Here is a 13,658-nt window from a genome sequence, read left to right as displayed (position 1 = left end):
GCGCAACGGTTGTTTTTTATATAAAAAATATTAATAAATGCACTGCGATATGATAGTATTTGTAACGAAATCTCTTATAGATTTGAAACTCAATTTTCTTTTATATACGAGGACCGAGAAAAGACATACGTGGCTTTTAGTTCCCGGCACGAGAAAAATTGATTGAAAAATCCCTTCTCTCTTGGGGGAATTTTAAAAAAACGTCTTCTTATGAAACTGTGGGTTACAATTTTCCAAGATTCGAAGGAGAGAAAATTTGAACCCTGGAGGAGTTTTCTAAAATGTTTGGAATCTTTTTCTTTTATTTGACTCTTATCGTTGCTAATAAATATTTAACATTTTTGTTGATAGTTCTAATTATTTTATTTCGCCTTAGTTGGCATTATACGATAACCAAAAAAACTAGGCTCAGACCCCGTTTTGTTTGCTTCTCCGCTGGCCTTCATGGAATGATTACCTAGTTCTTCTTGAAAGACAAAATTTTCAGTCTACTTGGGTAATTGAGGAAACTTAAATCCCCTCCAGGTATCTCTAAGTTTTACTCATCCAAGTTATTTTATCATATGAAGTATCTTCGCTCCATCGAGGCAAGACCCCCCCCCTCCCTAAGCCTGACATGGTAGCTTACCTAATTGAACTTTTTTACCTTCAACGTATTAGAATATTTTAAAAATGTACTTATTTATATAAACTGATGCTTAGATCCCTATAGTCGGAAAGGAAACGGTGCAATTTATTTTTGTATCTCAAGCTTGTCTCGAGACTTTGATAATAATACTACGGAATTGCCTTACCTGGAGCTTTACGTTTTATCCTTCTCTTTCGAGATATATTCATAGACTTGACTATCCATGCGAAAAAAAACCGAAATAATTCTACAAAATAAATTGGTTTAGCAACGACCTTGGTTTCGCCGGAATTTGTTTAGTGGTGGTTCTGAAATTAATTATGTGAGCAAACAAGAGGTTAAGAACCTCGATATTTATTCTAGCATTAATTTTAAATTTAAAGTAATATATTTACATTTCAAATTTAATTGAAAATCATTGTGTTAAGATGTAGACATGTCTGAGAATACTTAATCACGAAACTGGTTTACTTTGTCTTATTGAATATTAACAAATTAGACTGGCTGTGTAAACTTGGAGTTCAGAGCCGCCATATTAGCGGTGGTTTCACGCTAAAAACCTTAAAGCCGTTTGAGATGATAATTACAAAAATGCTTCTATCTGTTGATAATGATTTTCTCGCGACTTCTGTAGAAATATTATTTCATATTTTACTCGCATCGTTCTCTAAGTGGGACTACGATCCAGACTATCATCGCGGAGTCCAAAGAAAAGCCTTTATATCTTAACATTTCCCTTTCTTGTAGAGTTAAGATTTATTATACCGAGTCTTGTAGAGACTGCTTCCGGTTTAAGTCTATAAAATATGTCAGTCTGAAGGTTGCCAAAATCCCACCCGCTTTAATATTTCATCAAAAAAATGTAGCTTTTTTATTTTGTTCTTTTTTATATTTCGTGTGAGGAAATCATTGGTCCGAAAAAAATTTGATCTTATTTTTCTTGCCGAAAAAAAAGATCAACAGCATCTGTTTGAAATTGCCTTCTTGGTTGCACTTTCAAATCAATCTCGATTCTCGAATATATACATTTTTCTCTCTTTCCGATGGCTACCTGCGAAGCAAATTATCGTATCTTCGTGCAAGTCCAGAAATGAAACAATAAAAATAAATGTTTAGGCTGATTTTTAACGCAAAATTGCATTCACGTGAGACTGGTTTTTGAGGTTTTCGCGCCTTTTTGGGATCACGTGAACGGTTTAGTACTGCTTTTCTATTTGATTTACTATTGAGGAACAATTATAGGGGCGTAAGAAACGCTGTACCTACTAAGAGCGAGAATATGTAGTTGCAGTTTAAAATCACAAATAAACCGGCTTTTCGTTTTTAAAATAAATAACTCTCCATTTGTATGCTTTAAAAATAATATTATGTAAACGTTTTGTTATTGTAAGTGATGGTTAAGAATTCAAAACAATAATCAATATTTTATGTAAACTAAACTGATCAATGCGTTTCGCCCGAGGGTTTATTTTATTCGGTTTTCAAAAGATTTGTTAACAAAATGCTATAGATACGTTTTGCTACATACTCTCATTTGAGACTTTATAAAAACGAGTGGTTTTGCATAGTTGTATTGTTACGAAAGTTGTAACGTAAAATGTACCAGTTTTTGAGCGTTTAAGAGTCTTCATTCGTGATAAGTTTTAAGATGTAATGCCTCCAAGATTTCAATTCTTGAAAAACATTCCAAGAAAGAAAAGAGAGACAGAAAGATAAAGATAAACCCACTTGCTATCTCTCTCTATCTTCGTCCTTTTCTCACTATGGAAAAGTTAAAAAAAAGCGCCCTCGTTTCTTGACCCCTTAATTTCTTCTCTGTTGTATTTTTATTATTATCCCTAAAAGAACTATTAAACTACTATTACCCTTCATTTTTATCCGGTGCTATTACTGGAATAACATTTTCGACTGCGAGCTGCGCTCCGATTCACTATCGTTCGTTTTCAATCTTTATTTTGCCGAGTTGCGCTCCGAGGCTGAGCTTAAGAGATGCGCCAGTGAGAGAGAGAGAGAGAGAGAGAAAGAGAATTTTCGGAGGAAAAAAGGCCCCAAGACACTGAACATTATCGTTTTCTTTTCACGTTTCCTAAAAAGGCATTAGTACCCTTATGATTTCTGCTAGCGCCTTGGGTGACCGACGACCGTTTGCGCGAAGAAATCTATCAAAGCGCCACCATCACCACGTTCAACGTTTTGGGCTCCTAATGCTTACAGCCGGTTTTAAAGACATATTTCAGGGGTCAAACCCAAATTTAGTTGGTATACCAAATCTATATATTACCCCATTTTTCAAAAAATAAATAAAACCAAACTAAGAATGAATTCAATACGAAACAACCTTAATTGCTCCTTTTTTTAGCTGACGAGCCTCTTTCTTTCCTTTCCTCGTGTCTGACTCTCTTTCTTTGTGTGTCTATCGGTTTCTCTTTCATTTGTAGCTGTAAATTGCGCGCCTTTTCCTTCCATAGCAGCCTACACTTCCGAATCTTTTTTTGAGGTCTTGCAAGAAAGACGAACCTTTTTGCTTCCACTCTTTCTAGCTTCTCCTTACTATACACCCACATAATAGGAAGAGGCTTCTTCTACCGAAAAAGTAGCCCCTATCCGCCAAAAGAAAAAAGAAGTAAAAAATACCTTTGTAAAGAAAGTAGTTGAGTAAATATATATTCAAGACTCCAATGAATATTTCATACTGGTGCCACTAAAAGACGATCTGGCTAAATCGTAATGTATATTTGAATTACCTCGGTAATTGCGGTAATTTATGTAAATTTTTGAAAATGCAGGAATGAATTGGTAATAGTGGGTAATAACTAGACCCCTGTAAATAATTCAGACAGGTATTTTTTAATTTTATACGTGTACATTTTGAAAATGAGTTATTTTTCAGGAGTTATATTATTAAAATCAAACTCTAGATGAAAACATTCATAAGAATATGGAATGAATTCACGGTAGGAGGAAGGTAGTCGGGTCGATTTAGAAGTAAGAAAAGAAGAAATTGGGTGGCTGCGGCGGTAGATGTGACGCGATCCTACAAGTATTTGCGTTGGACGCTTATTTAATGATCAAAGCCTAGATAATCTCAGTCTTCATTAAGGGTTGATACCCTCAAGGGACAAAAAGTGGTCGTTGTCTCTTTTCTTTCTACTTTTTTTTTCTTTATATTTTTCACTTTCCGTCTCTCTCGCCCAAACTCAATTAAAACCGCGAGAGATCTTTAATGGAAACCTAATCCTCTAGTGAAGTCAAAAAGCCTTCAAATGGATAGACTCTTACTTAGTTAATTGCGTCGGTGAAAGGCTTCTCACACCTGAAGGTGTTTTGAGTAGGAGAATGTTAATACATGGTCGTATTTTGAGATTGAATTTGACGCGTTGAACTTGATCATACTGATAGAGGATGATTTGCCTTCGTTAATAGTTTTTAGACAATGATTTCTAATTGAATTAATATAATATAATTTAATCAAATCCCTCTCCTCTCAAACTCTTATGCCCAATTGATTATATTCTGACTGGATGTATGTTTTATTATTTTCCACGCGTGTCTCAACTTTGGAAGACTAGCTGAAAGAAGGATGGGTATTGGGTAAACTCAATATAAATGTCAATATATCGGAATGCCTCCATTTCACGTTGAATTTCGCGCAAACTATATATTTTTACGCGAGATTTAGGATATTGTATCCCATCGCCGTAGAATCCCACCTGCTGGTAATTCCAAAAGAAACGGATTATGGGTTACCTTTTTTTTGTTGCCCGTTGACAGTGCCATCTGGAGCCTGCCTCATTCTTGATAGAATATGGTACTAAAATAGATTTTTATATTAAATTAAGATATCACTCGAGGATATGATGTCAGCCTACAATTTGAGAATCATTCTATTTTAGGTCTATTATATTAATATTTTTTCTATGGGAGCAGTGTATATTTTTCCGTTTTATAGGACAAAATAATTGAGACAAATTAAATGCCATTAATTTAATGCGAGTTAATTAAGAAATACACTACAACTATATTAGTACTACTATCTATATATCTAGGTATAAATTGTATACATTTCTTTCGATCCACGTTCCTCTCGAGATTAAAACTCTCTCTCCTAATTGAAGCAGAAACGTTTTTTGACCTTAATAGGCGTACACGCCTAAATCACAACTTCTATCTCTTCAATCACGATAGGCGTTTGTATGGAATAATATCTCATACTCTACTCCACCCTTTGAGGACATAAAAGATAAAAACTCATTCCCGTGACGCTATGCTTCCTCCAACATAGCTAACGGAAAATGTTACAAGAAAAAAAAAAGACAAATGAAACCAGACCAGAACAGTGTGACTCTTTAGTTTCATTGTTTTTGATTTAAACACTGGTACTTCCGCTTATTAGAGCTTTGTTGACACATAGAAAACTTAACGCGAGAAGTGGAAATAGAATTCAAAGATTTTCTATCTCGGAGAACTGGTCAAAACGTTGCCTACGTAATAGACCATTTCGATATAACTATAAGGGTAAAGACACCGGTGTAAAAACTCCACCTTTAATCCTGCGATGTAGTCAATTTGTATCACGAGAGTGCGCAGAAACGGCAATGTATCAATCCCCTTGTGTGTCGCGGTACTGAGGGTTGCCTCCCCCTCTTTTAATGTCGAAAAGGTCTATAACAAACCCAGAGGCTCATCCTTGGAGAATAATCGGGACAGCGTTAGGTCTTTAGTGAGGAACTTCCTACTCCTTTTGTTATGATTCTCTATGGTCAACAAAAGAAAGAGACCGGATTCGTCGTTCATCTTTTTTCTCTTCACAACCTCTTTTTCTTTTAACACACTCGAACGCGTTTCGCAAACATTCTTCTCTAGGACTGAAGACACCGACATACTTTTCTTGATAGATTGTTTCGGTGAACGTCACGAGCGTTTTGAGCGTCCGCTGTCGCTTGTGCTATAATTAAAGCTAAACAGAAACACGGCGATAAGTTACGTAGTATTTTTAAACGTCACTAATCGTGGATGTCCGTTCTCGGGTTGATTTTGACGAAACGGAATTCCAACAAGTTTTGAAACTCTCTAACCACTCTACACCGTTTCCCCAATTAAATACGATGTAAATGTAGGGATTTAAGCAGCTATTCGATGCCGATATGATACCGGAGAGAGCCACGACGTTTTGGTTAAGAACTGACGGGTCTCCAAAAGCCAGGATCATTTCTTGAACCAAATAAGGAAGGCACGTAGCGAGAAAAGCTACCACGACGACCAAGGTCATTTTGAGCGTTTTGACTTTGGCTCGGGGCATGAATCCTACCGAAGACTGACCGTCTAAGGAGCCATCCGTGGTCAGTGTTTTCTTTTTTGAGTCGCTACGGCATCGACAGAAACAGAAGGATGTTTTGGGGGCACTGATAACGACGCTATCTCGACGTTGACCCGTGCGGGACCATAAGAGGACGAGTATGCGGGCGTAGAGGCCAACAAGCATGACGATGGGAATGACGAAGACGGATAAGAATATGAAGGCCATGTATCGTTGCCTCCACGAGATTGTGAGCGAGGATGTGTAGAACTTTGCGACGCAGAAAGTTTCGCCCGATGGTACGGTGATCACCTATTTTAGGAGAAAAACGTTTACGTTGAATTTTTGACCAACATATGACCCGCGTTTTCTTAAGAAAATATAAGATATGAACATTCAATTTTGGCTGGTTAAATCCTTCTACTGGCGTTGTATAAAACATAATTAACCCTAATTAACGGCTTTTAGCAAAAGGGCAAATAATTTTACAGACGTTCTATGAGAAATGTTAAAGGAACTGTTCTCGTAACATAAGGTTATACCTTAAAACAACGGCCTTCTTCAAAATATAAATGGTTAAATATTATATGAAATAAATGATATCTTATTTCAAAATAATTAGCATCTGATTGGTCTTAAAAACGTGGAATAAGTGCCACCATTGGCTTATGGGCGTCTGCTAAACCGAACTTCTTACCCCTACGTCTCTCAGCCTGTGAGAAATCAAATAATTTTGCAGTCTGCTAATATTCTGGTTCACAACCCAATTCATTGGACCAAATTTCATGACGTGACGTGTCTCTAATCTTTAAAATGTTGCGTGGCGATTTTTGTAAAATCCCCGGAATACAAAGAGAGAAACCTTAAGTCTTTCCGTTCCTTGGTAAAAGAAGAATGGAAACGTGTCATTTTACAAGCAGACCCATTCACTTTGCTTACTTAGCTCCTAACTTCTATCGTAAGTAACGCTATATAGACGGCTACTTTTCAAAAGACAATGCCTCGGCGGAAAAACCTCCTCTAAAGCTTTTTTATATCTATCTAAGACGGAAACTTTTTAGATTCTTTTTTTAGTTGTATTTTTTCAACATCAGCCATCTCCCACTATATCTTTTTCTTCCTTTTTTTAAGAATCGGGGAAACATCACGTCCGTCCGAAACTTCCCCTTAAACCGCTTGACCCGTTTCTCGTTGTAGTTAGACCTACTGTTTGCTTCCCTTAACTGATAGCTACGGACCGTAATAATTAACGAGGATTCGAATCTTTTGTCCTAATCAGGATTTTTTTTATACCAATATACCTCACGGCAGACAGACAATATTCACTAATCACGCGACATTGTTAAAGCGTGCGAAATTTCTAATTTGAAAAAAGGCTTAAGGAACGTTTTAACTTTTACGCTAATATTCTTACTTGCACATATCTATTCTTGTTCAAAAGTATATATATCTTTAAGAATACGTGTGATAAAAGAAGTAAACAGTCTTCAAGATGGAGTTTGATTTAGCTTGACTCGTTGTGATTGTCTCTGACATGAAACTCATAACATGGTATCAGATAGTCTGAATAGAATTGTTTCCTTTGGGAAACCGCAGCCGAAGTTTTAGTTTCGCGTACTGCCGTCTATTACATTATCCGAATCTCGTCCCTGTTGATAGAGGGTCCTATCCCTTTTCTCTCTTACTTCATTGGCTGGCATTCTTTTGTTTAGAAGTTTAGGAGAACATCCCCGGCATCCCTCCCTTCATACCCTTTTATGTTTGGTTTGATACACTACACGTCTTTTCCGTACGTTTAAAGAGCAACCGGACCCGTCCTAGTTGCTAGCCAAACCACCGCTATGTTAGAGTCCACTCTTAAGTCCACTGTCCCACCGCTAAGCGTTTCTCTCTCGACGACTTCTCTCTCGGGAGTCCGCGGGACCCTAAAGTGGAACTATACACCAGGAGCGAGAAAGACCATAGAAAAAGAGGCGGGAGAGAGAGACGATAGAACCAGGGGATTGCTTTCCTCCGCAGTTTGAGTGGTAAAACCCGGTCGAATTTTAACCTAACCATGCCTATATATGCCTAGCTTGAAACAAAGCGTACTAGAAATAGAATGGAAAACAGAAAAAAAGAGGATGGAAAATCCAATTCAACAACCTTAGCAAGAAACGAGTATTGGGCTGGGAGCATGTGAAAGAGATGAGTTCTTTTTTTACTCTTTCTTAAGGCTATTTAATGCTAGGGGACGCTCGTTTGGAGTATGGATGATGGAGGCGCCCCCTGGACTAGTTTAGAATAGTTTCTTTGGTTCTTTTCCCCATAGCAAGTAAATTATTGGTTGTCGTTATCACTTCAATGATTTTTCAAGTTTTTTGAAAATGCGAATGAAAATAAATTGGAAGCGTCCAATTTCTAAGAAAGAATTCTTTTTGCCATCAAATGAATTAGAGATCTAGTTCGAGGTCAGTTTCTTGAAAGAATTATGATCTCTGTTGCCCGCAGAATTTACTGTCAACAATTAAACGTTGAGGTTAAGAACTGCGTGCTCTTCAACATTAATTCAGTGGCTAAATACGCCACCAATTTTAATAGTTTTAATGAAGTAAGAACTTTGAATTCCGGGTACGATGGTATCGATCATCCAGGGCAAATGGTAAATCGAATAAACTTCTTTTGTTTCTTGAAACTTTGTAAATCATCGGTTGGGCGCGAAAAAAGGCAACTTAGCCTTATATCGACAATGGATATAAGTTTTTCTATAGATTTCGCTGTAAGGGAACGTTGAGGGGGGTTAAACTAGGATAGGTTGTTTCTAAAGAGGCAAGTTTTATTCGCTAAGGGCTCTTTTGCGAAGCTGTGCCCATTATCCACACCAGAAGACTATTAGCGCGCTTTTTTCTGCACTCTTTTTTTTTTCAACTTGGGGCTCGGATATTAAGGGGATGCCTCGAGATACTTCACTACTGTAAGCTACAATTTTTTTCTCCTCCTTAAAGATACAAGATTAAAAGGCCCTAGAAGACGATAAGGGTAGATAGGCTTCATAGTTTTGACTTTTTTTCTTTATCTCAACATTTAAGCCCTATTTATTGCCGTGATATTTTGTAATGATTCTGCTCTAGGCTAATCAAAAGCTAACGCGTAGTTTGCCGCGAACTTGAAAGACGCTAATGGCTCGTTGAAGGATATTTTGGGGCTACGACAGTTGTCCGTGTTAATAGCTAATGGTATGGCGATGACTAATGTAGCGAAATTATACCTATCGTTAATTCGTACTTTAATTTTCTTTGGGCTTTTAAAAGTAATTAGGATTAACTGAATTGGGTTACAAGGATAAGCACGGATTTTGGGGAAAGATTACATATTTTAATTAGTACCGTTTTATTTCATTAAAACATCAAATATGATTTTTTTACTTTTGTTGCGGTCTTGAATTTTCATTTTCACACTAAGTTAGGGAAAATGTTTACTAGAGACGAGTACGGGACCTAATTCTATTTTCTTCAAAGAAAATTACATTAAATTTTGTTAATTATAAACTTCAACTTAAATCTAATTACCATTACTATACTCAAGAGCAAAATAAGAGCGTTACTATCTTATTCTTTAATTTATAATAATCCTCCTCGCTCTCTGTATACGCGTAATTTCATTTAAACTTTGACAACTCAAACACATTAAACACACACGTTTCCCCCTGAAATCCTTAGTGAGCTTTAAAACTTCAAAAAGAAGCCGCGAACTATACACTCTTTCAGCTCTTTAATCATCTTGGCAAACGAAATCCACTTCTCTTACATGTTAGCTTGTAGAACAGTCGGCCCAAAAATATTCCTGTATTTTTAGAGGATTACGTTTTCCCAGAAGATGTTTTAAAATATGGCCCACCTCCACCCAAAGCGTATATCCTTAGAAATTCCAATAGGAATAAAACTTCTTATCTTAAGGTGAAATTCGAATAATATTTTGAAATATTCGTAGTGAAATAGCGGAAATCTATTTACACGAAGTAAAACACTGTAGGCTTTCTCTGTGCAAGTTTAATTTCATTTGCCAGTTGTATGGGTGACTCTTAATAATTTTAGCACTGATAAAACAGGGAAAATCCAAAAAATGGCAAACATAATCCATATAGGAAGAACGTAATCTCACTGCTAACACATTTGCTGTTGTACACTGCTTTTCTAAAGGTATATTCAATAAAACTTCTCGCGCATTGGATAGAGCATTTTTTACATTAAATTGTTTACCGGGTTGCGAGTCGGCCCTTACCTGAAATATGTAGGCGTTGGGCAAAGATGGTACGGTTGAGCAGAGCCAGGCGGCTATCAGGAGCGTCCTGATTCTGGGCCGGCGTCCCAGAGGGTAGATGATGGCGCAAAATCGGTCCAGAGCGATGGCCAGTAAAATGTAATTGGACGAAACCATGGTAAACGTTTGAAACACTTTAAAAAGCTTGCAAGCCGCGTCACCCGCGACCCAAGCCAAGTCCATAGTTTCCCAAACTAACTGGCTAACCATAGCGAAAAATGTTACTAGTAGATCAGCAAATGCCAAGTTGAAAAATAAAATCTGAAAATGGAAAATGATTTACAACCTTGATACAGGACTTTGTTATGGTATCAAGAAAAAGATGCGTTAGTTTATGGGTCATTTCGCAGAGGTGTTAGGCCTAGTCAAGAACAGGGAAATAATTGGCTACACCGCTCAGTTTTTGATAAAAGTAATAAAATTAAAAATTCCATCTTGTTCATATCATTAAGAGCAATTCTGTCTGTTTAGAAAGTCACCTTTAAACCCTTGAAGCTTTTAGGGTTATTGCGTAGTTAAAAGGGACTTGGTTGAAAATGTAATTATCCTCTTATAATTAAAATCTTTATGCAGGGCGTTATTTTGCTTCTGAATGCCGCCTATTCTTGTATTATAGCAATTAATCCCGGATAAGGGAAGCCCGCGGTGAACGTGGGTGTCTCTTCCTATCGCTATTATACTGTAACTCCTCATCAAAACCCTTAAAGGCAAATTGTTCTCTTATAATTAACTACCTTACTGCTAATTCCCTAATTATCCTCTCTAACAATCGCTTATAAATTTAACAAAATTTCCACGAACTAAAGTGATTTCAAAGATAACTGGAGAAGTCTGCAAAGTGTGCGTATTCAACGGTTTAAATTATAATTACTCTAAGGCGCTTAAATTATGTTTGTCTGTCCTGGAGATGTCGATAATCTAAAATAGACTATGAATAATCGCGGCCGTAATGCTCGGGAGTAATTTCAAAATATACTGATATAGTGCGAACAGTACACGTGACGTCATTTAAACGAATGGACAGTGTACAAACTTTCAATATGGTCGCTTGAACAAGTAAGAGTTTTTAATGTATTGAGTTCTTAATATATATCCCAATCACAGCAGCGCAAATACTAAATTAAATTAATAAAACTATTAAATAGTTATTCGTTTACGGGGATGGATTTTTACTTCTTCTATGACAGAGCTTGTAGTTAATAGCGCAAGGGGGTTGCCATCTTTTGCGAAAGCCGGAAATGTCCCAATATTTGACAAACAAAAGTGTGATTTTTGTTTTGCAACATAATAACTAGGCGCACGAGGAAGCCATATTAATTTTATCTAATGCAAATGACTTGTCTAGAAGTTATGTCTAAGGCTAACAGCTGGGGATTGAAATGTCGGGTATATGGGCGACTTACTTGAACTCTGGTTCTCCTGGATCCCGAACGTCTAATATGACAACAAACAGCCAAATTCCCGAAACAAGAGACCGTAATCATTGAAGCCAGCATATAAACGCGAACTTGTCTATGATACTCCGGTCCGAATACTCCTACCACTGAAGTATAGTTATACGCGTTCGTCTCGTTATCGGAGAGCTCCATGACTTTTAATTAACGAAACGAAACCAAATTTAGACGTGACTGTAATGTTTTAGTGACATTGAGGTCATTTTTAATCCCATCGGTTGATTTATGGTAGCGAAACCTTTTGAGTAAATGTTGACCTTTCCTTTTTAGAAGAAAACCATCGGAAATAGTTGATCCCGATCAAACTTGTTGAGTAAACTCCGCGAGTAACTTTTTTCCTTCCGGTGGTGTAGTTCAAGCATCCTATAGCCAGTCAGTCTTTAAATTTTTCTTTTTCGATTGATCTTTTTCCAAACGATTCAGCGGTGAAACATATTTTTTTCAGAAGGGAACTTTCCAGGGTTCCGATTGTTGATGGAAGGGATATTTAAAGTGTACGGCCATCGGACGTCAAAACGAATTGACCCTTCTCGAAGGGAGCTCCGTTTTTCTATCGGTTGAGCCCTCTCTCTTTTCCCAGCTTTTCTATAACGAGAGTTTGTTACTAAAGGGAGTGAGTAGGATTGTAGGAAAACGAAGACGCCGCCTAGTGGATATCGAACCAACCTTATTTTATTCTTTCCCTCCCCCTTCCCCCACCCGCACTTTGGCTCTAGATTTATATACAGTAGTGCACTGCGGCTCTTTTGAAACATTGATTAAGGGATGGCTAGCTGTATGGATAAAGAAACTATCGTCGTGGAAAGTGGAAACTGTGTTTCAAACTCAATTTTCTCAAAGCGATACTTAAACGTTACACGCGGAACTCGTACGGAACTTGATACAAATGGAATGTTTGAGGTGAATCCCCATTAAAAATAACGAATTAAATCTGCATGAACAACAGGGTTTTATCCAAAACCAAAATTTCATATTCTCCAAAATTATTCATTCGTTAATTTCGCGGTTTTTTAGTCTCCCACAAGAAAAGAATTTCTTTAGCATTTCCCAAATACCGCTAGTCTTTATTTTTAGCGCTTCATCCTTAACATATCCCTTAACACTAAAAGTAGGCTTAAGTGAGTGCTCGTTAATTACAACAGTATTGGTTTTTTACACAAAGACATCAATCAAGTCTTTAGAGAGAGAGACAAAGCTTGTATTGCGGTTAATCTAAGCTATGCATGCCTGCCTCCGAATTACTTCAAAAATTAATTACAACAAAAATCAATAATTTTTTTTTTTACTTTTTTTCGTTCCTGACGACTATCAAAGATCTCGTATTTAGTAGTCCAATAACACCCTTAATGTAAGCATTCCACGAGTGAAATATAGAAAACTTGTCAGAAGCTGGTTATTTTAAAGCCTATCATGGGTGTCGGAATTTGAAACTATACTTGCATACTATGGGTAACTGAATTTCAACTTGAGTGCGTTTGTTAATATTTATGAGTGAAAAACTAGTAATTCTAAGTCTAAATTTCACTTCGTAGTTTTACTAGTTTCACTTTTTCGGAATTGTCTTTCTCGGGTCATGAACTTCTGTTACGGTTTAAATTAACTGAGGCCACACTTAAAACCCGCTTGAAAACTTACCAATTATGACTTTGATACTGAAATGATTTAGTAATTAATGTCTCCTTTTGAATTAAGTTAATTACGGAATATTCTATTTGACTTTTCATTCGACGAAAAATGAAATTTCCATTTGAGCGTGAAAGCAATATCGCCTTTTAGTTTCACAAATTTCCCTTCATTTATACCGAAATTAATGATTCAAATTTTAGAAGGACTTACGCGTGCAGTTGGTAGTTTTGAAGCAGCCGTATCTCTCTCGTGGTCCCTCGGAGATATCCTCTAACTCGAATTAATTTCAAAGCAGGGAGGCGACTTGAAAATATTTTTTGAGACTCTTATCATTTCGCTTCGGTTTAGGGGTTTG

At 36.9% G+C, this 13,658-nt stretch overlaps 1 protein-coding gene across 1 annotated transcript; it reads right to left on the bottom strand.

Annotated features, from left to right (window-relative positions):
- Positions 1-4,676: 4,676 nt before the first annotated feature.
- Positions 4,677-12,209, bottom strand: LOC149609957 (vasopressin V1b receptor-like). The gene is made up of 3 exons (XM_089859839.1): positions 11,627-12,209; positions 10,185-10,484; positions 4,677-6,236 (listed from the first exon to the last, which is right to left on the bottom strand). Exons 1-3 carry the CDS (start codon positions 11,810-11,812, stop codon positions 5,622-5,624), a joined length of 1,101 nt encoding a protein of 366 aa, XP_089715965.1. The 5' UTR covers positions 11,813-12,209; the 3' UTR covers positions 4,677-5,621.
- Positions 12,210-13,658: the final 1,449 nt, after the last annotated feature.

The sequence above is a fragment of the Phalangium opilio genome, unplaced genomic scaffold, assembly GCF_054372755.1.
Source record: "Phalangium opilio isolate 3A_F unplaced genomic scaffold, DU_Popi_V2 ptg000344l_1, whole genome shotgun sequence".
NCBI lineage: Eukaryota > Metazoa > Arthropoda > Arachnida > Opiliones > Phalangiidae > Phalangium > Phalangium opilio.
Note: the sequence above shows the minus strand (reverse complement) of the source record. Positions and strands in the feature narration are given on the sequence as shown.